The sequence below is a fragment of the Taeniopygia guttata genome, chromosome 4A (assembly GCF_048771995.1).
Source record: "Taeniopygia guttata chromosome 4A, bTaeGut7.mat, whole genome shotgun sequence".
NCBI classification, from domain to species: domain Eukaryota; kingdom Metazoa; phylum Chordata; class Aves; order Passeriformes; family Estrildidae; genus Taeniopygia; species Taeniopygia guttata.
In genome coordinates this window covers 8,806,026-8,822,247 of record NC_133029.1, presented here as the reverse complement: position 1 = coordinate 8,822,247, position 16,222 = coordinate 8,806,026, and the positions used below count along the sequence as shown (strand labels likewise).

At 47.5% G+C, this 16,222-nt stretch overlaps 3 protein-coding genes and 1 non-coding gene across 4 annotated transcripts; 3 read left to right on the top strand and 1 right to left on the bottom strand.

The window, feature by feature from the left end:
* Window positions 1-109: 109 nt before the first annotated feature.
* On the top strand, window positions 110-6,434 carry UPF3B (UPF3B regulator of nonsense mediated mRNA decay). The gene is made up of 10 exons (XM_030272603.4): window positions 110-289; window positions 508-614; window positions 725-831; window positions 1,588-1,686; window positions 2,032-2,142; window positions 2,815-2,858; window positions 3,444-3,632; window positions 4,127-4,278; window positions 4,989-5,301; window positions 6,127-6,434. Exons 1-10 carry the CDS (start codon window positions 110-112, stop codon window positions 6,271-6,273), a joined length of 1,449 nt encoding a protein of 482 aa, XP_030128463.4. The 3' UTR covers window positions 6,274-6,434.
* Window positions 6,435-7,333: 899 nt separating this feature from the next.
* Window positions 7,334-9,202, top strand: RPL39 (ribosomal protein L39). The gene is given in 3 exon segments (NM_001245629.1): window positions 7,334-7,368; window positions 7,575-7,678; window positions 8,901-9,202. Coding segments are annotated over 3 exon segments (156 nt in total). The 5' UTR covers window positions 7,334-7,365; the 3' UTR covers window positions 8,950-9,202.
* Window positions 8,654-8,783, top strand: LOC115495297 (small nucleolar RNA SNORA69). The gene has a single exon (XR_003960494.2). It is a non-coding gene; the product is annotated as a small nucleolar RNA SNORA69 (small nucleolar RNA).
* A 3,249-nt stretch (window positions 9,203-12,451) lies between the features above and the next one.
* SOWAHD (sosondowah ankyrin repeat domain family member D) lies at window positions 12,452-14,571 on the bottom strand. The gene has a single exon (XM_012573043.5). The coding sequence runs from the start codon at window positions 14,487-14,489 to the stop codon at window positions 13,350-13,352; it is 1,140 nt and encodes a 379-aa protein (XP_012428497.5). The 5' UTR covers window positions 14,490-14,571; the 3' UTR covers window positions 12,452-13,349.
* Between the last annotated feature and the right edge of the window lie 1,651 nt (window positions 14,572-16,222).

Genomic DNA, 16,222 nt, shown 5'->3' with positions numbered 1-16,222 from the left:
GGAGCGGTAGTCCGGCGGAGCAGCGGCGCCTTTAAGGCGCAGTCTCGCGAGAGGCGGCGGCGGTCGGTGCGCGCGGCGCTGCCCGGCCCGGATCGGGATCGGGATCGGGATGAAGGAGGACAAGGAGAACGCCAGGCCCAAGGAGCGGCGCGGGGCCCCCGCCGCGCCGGCGGTTCTGCTGGCCGCGGCACCAGGCTCGGGCCCCGCCGCCGGCATGGACGGCAGAGCCGGCGCCGCCGAGCTCGATCGCCTGGAGCGGCCCAAGGACAAGAAGGAGACGCTCAGCAAGGTGGGGCCTCCGCGCCGCCAGGAACGGCGCGCTGCCCGGTAACGGGGCTCGCCCTCTGTAACGGGCCCCTCCTCCCTCCGGTAACGGGGCTCCCCCTCTGTAACGGGACCTTGCCCCGCTAGCGGGGCCCCCCTGGGACGGGCCGTGTCGGGGAGGCGCGGTAATGCCCCGTCCCCGGCGCTGCCGCCGCCCTGAGCGCCGGTCCCGCCGTGCCGCAGGTGGTGATCCGCCGGCTGCCGCCCAGCCTGACGAAGGAGCAGCTGGAGGAGCACCTGCAGCCTCTGCCCGAGCACGACTACTTCGAGTTCTTCGCCAACGACTCCAGGTACGGCCGCCCCGCAGCCCGGGCGCTCCCGGAGCCGCCGCTGCCGCCAGCCGGGCCCCGGTGGCGCCGCCGCCCCGTCAGCCCGGCGCTCTCGGTTTGTGTCTCTGCAGCTTGTACCCGCACATGTTCTCCAGAGCCTACATCAACTTCAAGAACCAGGAAGACATAGTCCTATTCAGGGATCGCTTCGACGGCTACGTTTTTGTCGATCACAAAGGTGAGTGAACGGCACTCGATGGATGTTATTCCTTCCCTGCTGTCCGTGCCGTGTGCTGGCTGATTTTGGAGGGGTGGGTGTGAGCAGCCACGTCTGACCTCTTTGGGTTGAGTGCCTCAAAAACACCTCCAATACCTCTAGAGCTCCAATACCTCTAGAGCTCCAATACCTCTAGAAATATATGTATATATAGATCTGATAACATCTAAGTCCTTTGAATGAGCTGGTTTGCAGGTAACAGCACACTGTGTTTGCCATACCCAGCTGGATTCGTGCAGCTATAAATGTAGTGTTCTTGTCAGAAGATAACACTTTAAAGCCTGCTTGTCATGTGTTGCATTCTATTATATTTTGTCAAAAGTTGAAACTTGCCTCAGTTGCACTTACTTAAAGTATTCTTTCTTGCACGATGTACACAGAGTCTGTAGGATGAGGCCATTGTGCAGTGTAGTGCCGCTGAGGTGGCAGACCAACAGTCATGGGCAGTCTTAAATCTGGCATGTCCTTCTTGTCAGCCTGTGAATTGGCTGGTTTGTTAGTATAGTGAGAGTGTTAAGGTTATGAGTTCTGCTGTCTCTAGAGTGTTCTTTTATCAAATGGTTTTCCAAATACAGTAATTTTTTAATGCTGTCTAAGTAGTCTATTCTAGTATTGCATATTTCTTGTGAGACTTACCTCCCTGCTTTAGATGTGGACGATATGATCTATTTTATATCCATTTAATCTTTATTTTAATATATTTTTTTCTCTCAACAGGTCAGGAATATGCTGCAATAGTTGAGTTTGCACCTTTCCAAAAAGCTGCCAAAAAGAAGAGTAAGAAAAAGGATGCCAAAACTGGAACTATTGAAGATGGTAAAACAGCGAGCTAGTTTGTTTTTTCATGTGTAGACTTGAAACTCTTAGCAGTAATTTGAATGTAATGTTTTTACTGTGACACTATAGTTCCAGCAATAGGATATTTGCTGAATTATATGTGAAGTTTATGAGCACTACTTTGTCAATGAGAAATCTATTAAATATGATTGTCCCAGACAAACATAATACAGCAGCTCATTTGAGAGCTGCTAACTTATGAAAAGGTGGCATATAAAAACCCAGCTGAAGTAAATGTAACTGAGCAGTGCATGATGCAGCTACTTTTCATGCTACAGTATCTCTTCTTTCCCCCCACACCTTTTTCCCTTTTCTTATGTGTAGATCCAGAATACAAGAAGTTTTTGGAAAGTTACAGTGCAGATGATGAAAAATTAACCTCCACTCCTGAAACTTTGTTGGAGGAAATAGAGGCAAGAAACAAAGAGCTAATAGGTATGAAAATCTGTGTACTATAGTTACATTTTCCTAGATCACAAAGAAACAAGTATGTTTTGTAATTTCAAGCTCAACCTGGAGGAGACTGAATTCTTTTGTGTGCCTGCTTACTATTTGCTAAACATTTAAGTTAATATTATGCAGTGTGTTTTGTTTTGTTCCCATCCTCTAAATTCTTCTGTAAGTGTAGGTTTTAGATGACAGAGTTCCTTCCTGTTGAAGATGTTTGTTAGACCAGGTTGTGGAGTTGCTGCATTTCAGTGAAATACAGTGGCGTACATTAATGCACAGTGCTGTGATCAGTGATGTTCCATGCAGGCACAAGTTAAGAAATAGTGTGAAAATACCACCAAAAAATGACTAGGCTGCTCTTTTTAAGTCTCTTACAGAGATCTCTTTAAAAATGAGAGTGTCAGGGAAAACCCTAATGCAGACTGAATGTAGAGATAGGTGTGATGGATGTCCTATTAGTATCCTAATGAAGTTTATAGAATCCTAATAGTTGCCACTGTTTGGAGATAGGTTTGGAATACTTGTTTCACTGCTGTATTGCTGTATGTGAGAGGAGACAAGCTGCTTCATGCTGCTTCACTTCCTGTAGAGCTCTGTTGTAGGTATTGCAGTATTGGATAAGGCAAGATAGTTATATTTGTTTTATCTATTCTCCAGCTAAAAAGACTACTCCTTTATTGAACTTCTTGAAAAATAAACAGGTAAGACTTACCTCCAGAATTTTCTTGTTGTTTGCAAGTACAATTTGCTCATTGTATGTTATTACATTTCTGCCCTTCCTTTGAAGAAGGAGCTTTTGACCCAACTTGTCAACTTCTGGTTCATATGTTTTAAAGGAGTAGAGTGTTGGAATGGTGGTGCTTTGTGTACATTCTGGTCACAGCAAAACACCTCTTTTTGCACTGACAAAACAGATTCCATGTTAGTGCTTCCATTTTTAGTGCAGTATGGCTGAGACCCTTGTAGATGATCTTTCTCATAGCACATAATGTTATTTTAACTTCTGGCAATGGAGAAAATCAGAGGTGGGGCAGATTTAATTAAAATTGTAATGATAAAGGCTGAGGCTAGTGATGTATTTGAGTTTTTTTAAGACAGTACAAATTAAAACTTACAAGTAAAAACAATATGGCTGCAATATGTTCAGATTTACAACAACAGAGATGACAGGACTTCTATTTTTTTCTTTTATAATAAAGGCAGCTTTGAGGTGAGTTGTTTGATGGGTTAAAGAGATGTTTTCTTCTGTGGACAGACACTAATTCTCTTTGTTTTTAAATACACAGAGACTGAGAGAAGAAAAAAGAGAGGAAAGAAGGAGGAGAGAATTAGAAAGAAAAAGACAAAGAGAAGAAGAAAGAAGAAAATGGAAAGAAGAGGAGAGAAGGAAGAGAAAAGAAGCAGAAAAATTGAGGAAAGTAGACAGATGCCCAGAAAAAGAAAGAGACAGATCAAAAGAAGAACCAAAGATTAAGGTCTAGAACAGTTCTTTATTATAAACTGTTACACTCCCTTTCCCCTATTATTTGTATATCAGTGTCAAAATGTACTTTGGGTATTGTGTGAAGAATCATATGAGTTTGGTGTTAGTAAATGACCAATTTTTTTGTAATATTCAGTAGTAGGCATTGTAAAGGTTTACATGCTGTAATGTTTCATAGTAATATTTAAAGTTTTTGTCATGTGACTGTTGTACATGCTGCGGTAAACAGGATTGTGAATTCACTATGGAATGGAGACTATTTTTAAGCTTTCTAAAACAGCCTGGTTTAGGAGAAAAATTCTGGTCTGTTGTGTGAATAATGCTTACTCATACACTCCAGCTTTAAGAAATACTGTGATTTGCAGTAATACTTCTTTAATGTTTACTTCTTACTGGACTGTGGTTCCTTTGATGCAATTTCGGTGTTGTGCCAGACAATATGTGTTAGAGTGAGCTTTTTAGTTGAGACTTCTGTTTTCTTTGTAGCTACTTAAGAAGCCTGAAAAAGATGAAAAAGACTTGGAGAGAAAAGAAAAATCCAAGAAACTGGAAAGAGAGACTCTGAGGGAGGAAAAAAATGCGAGTAGTGCATCTGCCAAACGATCTGATGGGGAGACAAAAGAAGAGAAGGCAAAAAAGTATTCTAGTACTTGCTATAAATATATATGTATCTATAACTTGTTTCCTGATTGTACTGAGGCTTAGGCTGCTCTGCCATGACCATGTTTTAAAATTCCTTTCAAATGCTTTTTCTCATATAAGGCATGAGCTGTGTTCTCTGTGCCAGCGCACATCCCCATGATTACAGAAAGCTCTCTGAATTATCTGGAAATTCTTCATTAGTGGACAGATTTTAATATTTTTACAATTCATTATAGGAACTCCACTAAGGAAGCCCATATGTAGGTGAATGCAGCAGGCTGTGAGCACTGTCCTTGCAATGAGATAATTATTATAACCATGGCAAGAGGAGAGGTGTTCTCCAGTTACCAGTTCCTCTAAGTTTTGTAAAAAGTCAAAGTGGAAAATGTAATTCTCAACAGCTCCATGATCTGTTTGAAGTTCAGTTCTGCCATGTGAGAAATACAGATAAGACAGACAAATTCAGATGTTTTTTCAAAGCCAGAAGAGACTCAGCCAGCTATGCAAGTAGGAGGCTGGGAAACTCTAGAGGTCAGTGTCCTCTCTGGCTTCATGCATGACTTGGGCTATCACAGCCTCCCAAGAGCTCCTTAGTACCTGCCAGTGTGTCATCTTCCTATTGCACATTTACACCACTATTACATTGATCTCCCAACTCTGTTTGATGAATATTTTGAGCTTAATTTTCAGTTTTGTTTTCACACAGATCAGAAGATGAGTGTGTAAAGGACTACAGGGACCGAGATAGAGATTTTGACAGAGACAGAGACTATGAGAGAGCACAGAGAGAGAAACTGAGACGCCAAGAAGAGGAGCGTCGGAGGCAGAAAGAGCGCTATGAGAAAGAGAAGGTTTTTAGAAGAAAAGAGGAAGAGGTGAAAAAGGAGAGAGACTTACTCAGAGAAAAGGGAAAGAAAAGTGATCTTACAGACTTTACCAGCAGCACGGACAAATCTGAGAAAGTAACCAAAGACGATAAAAAAGAGGATACAATTAAGAGGGATCGTATCAGAAACAAGGTGCTGGATTTCTTTAAATTCATGTGTTGATTCATAGGGATCTGTGGCTTTTAGGATAAAAGGACTTCAAGGAAAATGTGGTTTCTCTGTTGAAACTTCTCCCTCTTCTGCAACAAACTCTGCCATTGCTAGGAATGTCCACTAAAATTTGCTTAACAGTGGTATTTCTTGTCACTGTGTAAGAACTAATCCAAGAAAACATGGTTTAAATTTTAAGACACTGATCCCTTTTTGTTTGCTGACTTGTGCCATGGGCTATCTCTTTAAGGTGTTGGTAGAGTATCAGTAATCTGTTTCTGTCTGCTGATCTTATAGGTGCCTGAAAATGCATCTTAGCAGGAGTGTGATTGAACAGGTTCCTTAAAATAGGAAACTGCAACTTGCAGAATATGACATGTCCTCTAGGCTCAAGAAATAATGTCTTGAGTGTAGTTTTATGTACTCTACAAAATATGTTTTTGCAGTATCACTGTGCTTGTTTTCTGTGTCACTTAAGACATTGTCAGGTACAAATGTAACTTAGGGTTTTGAAACTTTGAAGTTGGCCTCTCTTCTGAGAGACTGTGAGCTGAACTCAACAGGAAACTCGTTACAAATAACCTCCACTATGAGCAGTGTTCATTGTGGTTTGAACAGGGATGTTGCTTTGCAACAGAGACAACCTCGATTTGGGACAATTGAAATTACTTTGCCACCACTGTGGAATAATTAAACTTAGCCTGAAAAGTTTGAATTTGAGCCATTTCTAATACCATAGAAATTATGCCATAAGAACCCTGAGAGCAGGGAGTATGAAAGAATCTAAATAGTTCTGATTTATTTCAGGATCGCCCAGCAATGCAGCTGTACCAGCCTGGAGCCCGAAGCCGGAGCAGATTGTGTCAGTATGAAGACAGTGCTGCAAAGCCCCCAGATCAGGGAGTGGATAAGAAACAAGAGGGTGAGACCAGTCACACGAAGGAAGAGGAGTGACTGATGTGCCAGCCTTATGTGTTCTGACTGTCTGTGCAGCCAAAGAGCATGTACTACGCAATCCAGAAGTGCCTTCGGAGCAAAAAAGGAACAAAGGAAGAAAAGGGGGCATTGTGCTGTTGGATGTTTCTGGTTAAAGAACCTCAGTTGTAGATTCCAAATTTGAAATGTGTTCTCATTGTAATATTTTCAGTCATTTGAACTTATTTTCCCAGCATCTAACTACAGCAGAGAAGAGAATCTTTGCGAAATAGAAAGACTTTATTGCCTTAAGTTTGATAATAAATCAGTTGTGGTCAGGAGGGAATGACACCTGGATCAAAAGCCAGAACTCTAAGGCAATTAGAGGCAGTATTGGATGCACTTAAGCAGAGCGAGCTTGGAGTTGCCTGGAATTAACATAGATGTTGCTGTGTTGTGTGGTGCTCCTGCGTGAGGCAGTGAAAGCTAAAGTATGTCAGTTTAGCACTGAGACACATACACAGGCTGGGGTTGTTGAGGTACCAGTGGATAGGGGTCTTTTGGCACACAAGGAGCAGAACATCTGGCAGTGCAGTAACCATGTTAGGGAGGGAGAGACCATCCTCTTCAGTGGTTCTCTGGATAAAGTAACTTAAGTTGGAGTGTATGAATAAGCTGGCTTAATAGTTGAATATGACTTGATAAATTCTCATGTAAAGTCTCCCTATATTGAAATGCTTATTTTTAATCAAATGTAGCTGGTTTGGGCATCCTGTTCTTTTCCAGCATCTTCCCTTCTCTCAAGTCTGAAACATTTCCGAATTTCTGCCCTCTCGGAACTGCTTCCTCTTGCCTCATAACTTGGAGTATTGTTTTACAGCCCAGAACGAGACTTCGCCAGTAGCAGATCCTCCCAAGCCATATTTTAGCCATAGCTGTTTTTTGTACTAAACCCAAATAAACTCGCACAAACTCGCTCGGCCGCCGCCGTCCCTCCCTGCGTGCGGGGCCGCCGGGCCGGCAGGGGGCGCCGCGCCCGCTCCGCCCGCGCCGCTCCGCCCGCGCCGCTCCGCCGCCCCTTTCCGCCGCCTCGGACGCCGCCATCGCCGGGACGCCGCGCCGCTCCGCGCCATGGTGAGCCATCCGCGGCCATCCGCGCCTCCCGCCGCGCCCCGAGCCCTCTCCCCGGGGCCGCCGCGCTCGGGGGTCCTGGCGGGCGGGCCGCCGGGCGGAGCGGCCGCGGGGGAGCGGGAGGGAGCCGGTGCGGCTCTCGCGGCTGGCCGAGGCCTGGCGGCGGGGCCGGGGCTGGGGGAGGCACTGACCGCTGCGCTCTTTTGCAGTCGTCGCACAAGACGTTCAAGATCAAACGCTTCCTCGCCAAGAAGCAGAAGCAGAACCGGCCCATCCCGCAGTGGATTCGCATGAAAACCGGCAATAAGATCAGGTAACGAGTCGGCCGGTGCTCTCCGAGGAGCCGCGGCCGCGCAGGCCTGGCCGGGCGGTGCGGGCCGAAGGCGGCAGCTGACGTGGTCTGTGCGAGCCCAGGCGCGGTTCTGTGGCCGGGCAGGGATGGCAGGGCGGGCGAGGCAGTGTGAGGCTTCCGTGCCGGTTTTTTCTGCAGTGGTTTTGCACCAGTGCTCTGCAAGTGTCCACAGACGTTCAGCAGTAGTACGTGTAAAGTGAAAACCTGAGCTGTATGTGTGGATGATTTAATCCAGATTCTGTTCTCTAGTAGCTCCTCTGTTCCTGACGTTCACCTTCCCAATACCTGTCTTCTCTAATAGCTGCCCCTTTGCGCTCCTGCATTTTCAAGGAATGGTTCCTGAGTATGGGTGTTCTGAGGTTCAGGGATACTTGTTGGATGTTGTATCAGATTGATAGTATGAAACGCTTGGCACCTGACTGTAGAATTAATTTGTCATAGTTCTTTGCTTTCCTCTTGTGTTTGTTCTCGAGCCTTATGCTTAGGGAAATGCTGGGTGCTGTGACACACTAGGTGCACATGGGTGTGGATCAGAATAAGGTGGTGGTGGGTGTGGACAAGAACAGGGTGGTGCCGGTCCAAGCGCTCCGGTTGAAAACTGCAGCATAATTTTTTATCTCATATACACTCTTTCATCTGGGCTTTTTAAGGCAACAGAATTCCCTTTCCTCTTTCTCTCTTTGTCCTATGCAGTGAGGAGAGCAACAGCAGCACTGGCTGGCTCAGGCAGTGACCCAGCACTGTTCTGTTCCCGTAGCTGCTCCCAGCTTGTTTCTAGGCAGGATTAGTGGTTTATGCACGTGCCAGGTTACAGCTGGGTTCTGTTTTAGCTACAGTGCAGTACTCTGAAATACTTGACCATAGGGACAGAATCTTGGAGTTTGGTCTCCTGGCACTTGAGTAGCTGGGCCATGGGTTCTGTCCAAGCTTTGTGTTAAAGCAGGCTGCAATTGCAGCGCTTCCTGCTGTGGGAATGCTGCCATTTTCCTGCTGAGAGCAACTCTGTTAACACTGTCTGGTTTCACCCGCACCATGGTGAAAGCATTTGTTCTTAACATGGACAAGTACGTGCTCACAAGTTAATGTGCTTTCGTGGAAAAGATTTTTTTCCATGTGCTGTTCTGCTTTCATGTTTAACAAATGTGTGTGTGCACTTTGCTAATTCGCTCTGCTTTTGTCTTAGGTACAACTCCAAAAGGAGACACTGGAGGAGGACCAAGCTGGGCTTGTAAAGAGAGACTGTCCCGGGAGCTCTAAGGAACATTGGTCTTTGTGTCGGATCGATAACACCCTCAAGTCATTCCTTCTGTGGTGCTGGAGTGCAGTCCCCAGTGTGGGGTTTTTATAAGCTGGTCTGGGATGTTGATGTTAACTGGGAAATTCTTTGTATCTGAAACATGGAGACTGTGTTCTATAGTGTTCTTTCAGGCATCACCGTGAACATTGATACTGCACAGGCTTACTAATAAATATGGACCTGAACTACTTTTGTTGTGAAAATTATTTCATATGCATGTGGTGGGATTGTAACAATCAAATTAATGGTCATGTTTTATTCTCACTTAATATGAGGAACCTTGACAGCTCTTTTCAGGTAGAATAGGCTGTGTCTTCCTTTTCACTGACTGTAAACCTTCAGGAACAAAGCACCAATTTAAAAAAAAGTCAAGATCAGACGTGAAGAAAATCTCTTACAAGATTCAGTATTGTAGAGTGCAGCACATGGTGTCTGTGTACTCCCTAGAATATTAAATGAGTTTTGTTGGGGAGTCTGTGTTGGTTTGATAAATCAACACCAACCACACATGCAGCTTAGTATAAAACATTCTCAGCAGACAAGTTGAAATTTAAAATGGGGCTCAAAGGAAGCGTTTGCAGCTATTTCAAAAAGGGGAGAGGAAAAAGGGGATTAAGGGTCTCTGGGCAGTTGGCACTCCAGCTCCCCTGTGCTGGTCTCTGCGGGGCCTGTGAAACCAATGTACTGCAGGGAGGTGGAGGAGGCTGTGGCTCTGCACCCAGTCTTTTCTGTTCACAGCTGAGCTGGGGTCGCTGCTCTGGCGAGCAGGAAATAAATCCCTGTTGCTGTGAGCCTGTTCTGGGCTGTGGCCGAGCCCATCCTGACGCTGAGGGCTGCCAAGGTGCTGCCTCGTTGCTGGGTTCAGCCTCAGGTCATGGCTCTGTTCCTGAGAGGCAGCTTCCTGAGAAAGTTCCAGGCTGCCATACCTTCTGTGTTGCTGCTTTTCACGCTGAAGGTAAATAGATTTATCTCCTTTGTATTGCAACTTAGAGCAAATAAGGTTGGGTACAGCATGTGCCAAACAGGTAAACGCTAGGAAATACACACCTCACTCAGGTCATGGGGTCTCTCCTTCCTAAGGTGTGCTGCAGGGCTCTGTAAGTCGGGGTGAGCAAGGCTGCGATTTTTACTAACTTCAGGCTACTTCAGAGGTATCCTCTAGCTCCTTACCCTGTCTGGTAAGAGTCTGCACTAGTTCATCATCAGGGGGAAGCAGTAAGTCACTGCAACAGGAAAGCAGCAAACAGCATTGCCAGAGACGTTTGAACAGAGGCTCGCATGCTGCAGCTACTTTGACCTCAATGATTTTTAAAGCTTTTCTACACTCTTTTTGAAGTGAGTGTTCAGGAAATAACAGCACTGCTGAGGGTTGGAGTTCTGCCTTGGCATCCAGCTTACCTCCTCCAGCCTCTCCACATCACTGCTGGCAGGCAGAGCTGCTCATAGAATTTCTCTGTAATTGTGTCTATGGGGATCTGGCTGAGGAGGCAAAGAGCAATTTTATGGACTTGAGAATGGAAGGAGACAGTTTTTTCCATGGTATTTGTGAGAAAACTTTCCCGAGCAACAGATTGGACAATTTATTACTATTTATTAGAAAGTCTCCCCATTACTATAATGACTAATATTTTTATCATATGGAAGTAGCTTCTACTAAGGAACTGTTCTGGAAAATATACCCTTGTATTATTTTCCCTGTTTGAATCTACTTTTCAAACTGGACATTAAGGGATAACACAAAGGGAATTTGTACACATTAAACTTGGGTTGAACTTAATCCTCTGCAGAACCTTAACCAAACAAATATCTCTGAGTTAAATGTTTTCTGTTGTCTGTGGCAGCTCTTTGCTTTCTCCTCCCTGTGAGAGGGAATCTCTGCAGAGCTGGGCTAACACATGATAACTGAGACATCAACAGAAGCTTTAAAGAAAAAATATTTGGATACTCTAGTCCATTTATTTTGATGGCTATGTTTTGTTTTCTGAATGAAAAGCAAAGTTAAAGCTGATTGTATACCTGAAGAGTATTTTTCTAAACATGTCTCTATATCCAAATCAGCTGCCTTTCTGTAGGTATGAAAAGGAACTGAGTGAGACAAAGGGGTGGGTCACTGGAAGAAAATTTTTTTCTTTTTTGCTCAGTGGAAAGGGACCCAGTCAGGGCAGGGAGTGACATGGTGAGGATGTTGTAACACATCTAGAGAAGCAGAGTTCTGGTCCTGCTCTGAAGTCCCCACCTAATTTGTCTCAGCATAGAATACTGGGTCAAACCCATGACCAAAGGATGGGGGCAAAAGCTGTCTTTAGAGGGTTTTGGTTATCTCTCAAGAGGAGGTAATAACTGAAAACCATTTTGTCATATTTAGGTGCAGCATTTGTCAGCCAAATTTTACTTTCAAATGGAACATTTAAGTCCATGTTTCCGGATGGAGCATGACTAAGCCACAGGTACTATTGCCAAGGAAATGGCTCCTTCAAGGAAATTCTCAATTCCACTGTTTACTCTGTGCCTTACTCAGAGGAGGATGTAAGAGCCATCCTGTGCCCCCTCCATAACAGCTGCAAAAAGGTGACAGAAGACTAATAGTTAAAAAAAAATGTGTCAGTCCTGACTGTCTTAACAACAGCACTTTGGTTACCAGAACTTGACACCAGTGCTGTCCATGGAGTTTGTGCTGGCATGAGCAGACTCGTGAGAAGCCAGCCTGCTCTCCCATGGCATGGACATGGCCACAGCAGTTCCAGAAGGAGCTGCATTGCCAACATCTTCAATCCATTAGAGCTAAACCATTATAAGGCATTAAATCTAGTTCTAGTGTGTTTTGTATGTATCTGCTGTTGACCTCAGGGAATAAAAAGATATCCAGATACATCTATATATCCCCCCAGGCACCTGGACTGGGCATTCACTGGATCCCTGTTCACTCATGTGGAGGCTAATCTTCCAAGTCATTACTGCAGGCTGGGTTATTTTGGTGTCCAAGCAGTCTGACTATAGCTGGAGTTTGCTCAGGATCAGTGAAACCCCCCTCTAGTTCCCCAGAGGAAATTACCTGTGTGTCTGTGTGTATCTTTCTGCATCAAGATGCAAATGCACCTTGTGTAGCTGGGCCAGATCATCTTGAGTCCCTCAGTCACCCCTGCAGGCCCCCTGAAAGGCAGCTGGAAAGAAAACCACAACTGCCCTCCTAAAGGAGTTGTCCCTGCAAGGGCTGCCCTGGGGAACAGAAACTCCCCAGTTCCTGTTTGAGAAGCACTTCTCAAGTGGGACTGCTGTTTAAGGGCGTAGGAATAGTCTCATGCTGATGAGAAAGAGGAAGGGGCTGTTGTTTTTCTGAAGATATTTTGAAGCAGTACTGGCCTTTGAGAATGTAAAAAGCAAGTTGAAATCATCAGGGCAGAACTCCACTTGAATAACAAAACACAAGCAGGCGAGCAGAGGCTTTGCCCTTTTAATGCAGTGACGAGACATACATGCACTGTTACGCTGCTGCAGTGATGTTCATCAGTTTCATTTTTGAGCATGATCTCAGTGGCAATAAAAATAATCTCAATCTCACAGCCTTCACATACCTTTTCCACAGTTTCTGAGAATGAATCATCTTTCCAGAGCTGTTCCTGAACTCTAATCCCCACAGGAGCCACCACATGCTGCCCCCCTTGTGTCCTTCCTGCCTCCTTTGCTCTGGCCTTCATTCCTAATGAGGTTGAGCATTTCAGGTTCCTGGGATGGGGATCTCAAGGGAAGGACTGCCAGTGTGAGTTGTTTTACACTTTGAAAGGCTTCTCTTGGCCTGCACTCTTCTGACAAACAGGGACATTAGCTCTTACTCTACTGAGAATCAGCTTTATAATCAGCTGTCATAAATAAACATCAACCCAGAGAAGGCACATATGGCAGAGGTCAGGGGATCTCAGAGGAAGCTGGAAGGTGTTTGCAGCATGAGATCCACCACACGTGGTGGGTCAGCATCCTCCTGTGGGCACGCAGGGTGTTGGAACAGCTCCCCACAGCAGAGCAGACATGTGAGCCCCAACCATGGCGATCTGTTGGGATGCAACAAGGAGTCCCCATCCAAGGGGGCATAGGGCAGAGCCCCCTCTGCAGACAGGCAGTTTTTTGGAAGGGCTGTCCCGAGGTACTGCTCCCAATGGCCATGGTGCTCTACATACACTCCAGAACAGCCCCAAAAGACCACAAGACCCAGGGTGGCCACGGTGCCATGGCTTAACCCTCACTTGGCCAGGATTTTGAGTAGCCAAGTTCCCAGTTCTCTGCAGGCTTTTCTGGCTGCTATCCAGCATGGTTTTACCAGTGAATGGAGCCAGGAGAGCTTCAACGCTCATGGAAGAAAGCAAAGGCCTGTCTAACAAAGCCTCGGAGGGTCGACAGGCTCCAGGAGTGTTGGGCTTTTCCCTCGGCCCCGGAGTCCACACAGTCCTGCCCTGCCCCAGCCTCTCTGGATGACTTACAGTTGTTGTTGGTGTTGTGAGAGTGCAGCTGGACCAAGTCCTCCTCCAAAGCCCCTGCCAGCTCCTTCAGGTCCCTGGAGGTGTCTGCTGGCAGGTACTGCCAAGCCTTGCGCCCGTTGTGGTCCCTGCAGGTGGTGTCTGCCCCGTAAGCTCCCACCAGCACCTTGATGAGCACCTCGTGTCCCTGCAAGGCAGCCAGGTGCAAAGGGGTGAGCCCGCCGCTGGCTGTGGGGATGTTCATGTTGACGGGGTAGCCTTTCTTCTGGGCATGGGAGACGACCTGGATGAAGCTCTCATGGTGGCCGTGCTTGGCAAGCCAGTGAAGAGCGGTGAAGCCTGTCACAAAGTCTCTCCTGGTCAGCAGGCTGGGATCCAGGTCCAGCAGCCTGATGATGCTGTCCGCATCACCCTCGGCCACCGTCAGCAGCCACGCGTGCTCCAGGGGATCAAGGACAAGGGGCAGCAGATCAGGGCTCTGCTCAGGCTTCTGCTCTTGGTGCAGCCCTGCAGGAAGACTGCTGCGGTTGGGTGTCTTCTGAGCAGCAGCAAACCGTAAGGTGCTGCCAGGGCTGTTGCTCTGCAGGAGGATTTCCTTCAGCTCCTTCCTCCGGCTACTGCTGGGGCTAGCGGAGAACCTGCCTGAAGTCCTACCCCAGCTCCCCAGGCTGTGCCTGCCCCAGCCGATGCTTTTGTTGGTGTCCATCTTCTGCAGCGTATGGCAGCGCTCCCTGCTCCCCGGGGCCGGCCAGAGCTGGGAGCTGCGGGCCCGGCCGCCCGCGAGGGGCTGGGCGGCACCCAGGAAGGAGAACCTGCGGGAGATGCCGGCTGCCTCCTGCTCCTCCCCGCTCTGCTGCCGCTCCTGCCGGGCCATGCGAGCCTCTGGCAGGGCTGTCCCGGCAGGGCTGTCCCGGCACGGCACGGCTCGGGCCCCGCTGCGCTCTCCCCGCGCTTCCCCTGCCCGCCCCGGCGGAGGAGGAACCGGCCCCGCAGGGCCGCACGGCATGGCGGCCGGGCCGACCTTTGGCCAGGCTGCGGGATAGGGGAAAGTGTGGGAACACGGGGAGAGTATGGGAACACGGGGAGAGTATGGGAACACGGGGAACGTCTTGGAACACAGGGAGAGTATGGGAACACAGGGAAGGTATGGGACTACAGGGAAGGTCTGGGAATACAGGGAAAGTATGGGAATACAGGGAAAGTATGGGAATACAGGGAAAGTATGGGAACACAGGGAAGGTATGGGACTACAGGGAAGGTCTGGGAATACAGGGAAAGTATGGGAATACAGGGAACATGTGGGAATACAGGGACTGCAGAACTGCAGGACCGGACAGAGGCACAGGGGTTCTGGGCAGCTCAGTGCTGATGCTACAGCAGAAATTGATGAACTATTTTCTCCTGCCTGAGTAATCTCGTTTAGCACTGCTGGCTCAGCGTCAGCACCTGAAGTAGCCAAAGCCTTATGCCGTAAGAGCTGACCGAACATAAACTTTTCATACACCGATGCTGCTAACAAAGCACTCCTGGAATTCAGCAGATATGAGCAGAATGGAGATGATAAAGGCCAAGGAGACAATCCCAGGAGAATAAAGTAACATCAGAAGGCAGCCAGCCCAGCTCCAGTGAAACCCAGCAAGAAATTACGATACTGCCAACCAGAATGTAGTGATTGACTTGGACTGGGTGATGAGTGTCGGGGTATAACTGAGAGGTGTGAACTGGGATAGGAGCTCCTCTCTGGAAGCACCAGCTTGAGCTGTAACCAAAAAACTAACAAAAGAGTCCTTGGAAACATTCATTTGCAGCCAGCATTCTTAGCAGGGTCAGATGCTGTGACATTGTCTGGTGTGTGTAAATCCATGACATTGGTCCCAGGACACTTCCTCTGATCCCAGCAGCACCCCAAGGTTGTCTTACCGAAGCAATTGCCTCACAGCCCCCCTGAAACAGCCCCCCATGACTGCAATGCTTCTCCTTGATGCCGTGCTCAGGAAGGCCAGGTCACTGCCCCAAGAGGCCGTGCTCCCAGTGGCTCCTGGGTTTCTCTGATGTAAGGAAAGCCCAGCCTGGGACACTGGCTCCTTGCCGCCCAATGTTTCATTCCACAGGGAATCTGGCCTTCCTCTCTTGCCATGATCCCCTTTGTAGCACAGTCCATGCCTGGTGGTGCTGGCAGCTGCAGCCACCAGTAGTCTGTACCCTAACTTTCTTAGAAATCAGGACTAATTCTTCTGCTCCAAAAGCTCCCAGTCCTCTTTCTCTCCAGAAGTTTATTATCCATGACTGCTCTGACACCCGTGGCTGAACTGTCGCCAGGTGGTTTTACAGCTGGTCATGCAGCTAAAAGCCACAATAGCCTCTTGAACCTTTTTTCTTTGCCTTCCCTAAGATTTAGCTCTGCTTTGACTTGCCCTGAGCTGGTCGTCAGCCCTTGAGGGCCTTTGCTGTTTTCCAACCACTTGGACCAGTTTTTCTGGGATGTGTGGGGAGTTGTCGTAATCTCAAACCCCAAACAAAAAGTGGTGAAAGCATAATTGCCCCCTTGTTCCCTTTCTGGAGCTGCCTGATTTTGTCACTGGGTTTTGGTGGCTTCTGTGGGCTCAGAGAGGCAGAGAGCTTGAACCACACAGCCATGAGATCCTGGTGAACAGTTGAAAACACTTGGGTGGCATCTGGGGAAAACAATGAGCTGCTCTTGGGGAATGAAGGCATTAGGGACTGGACACACTGGTGAGC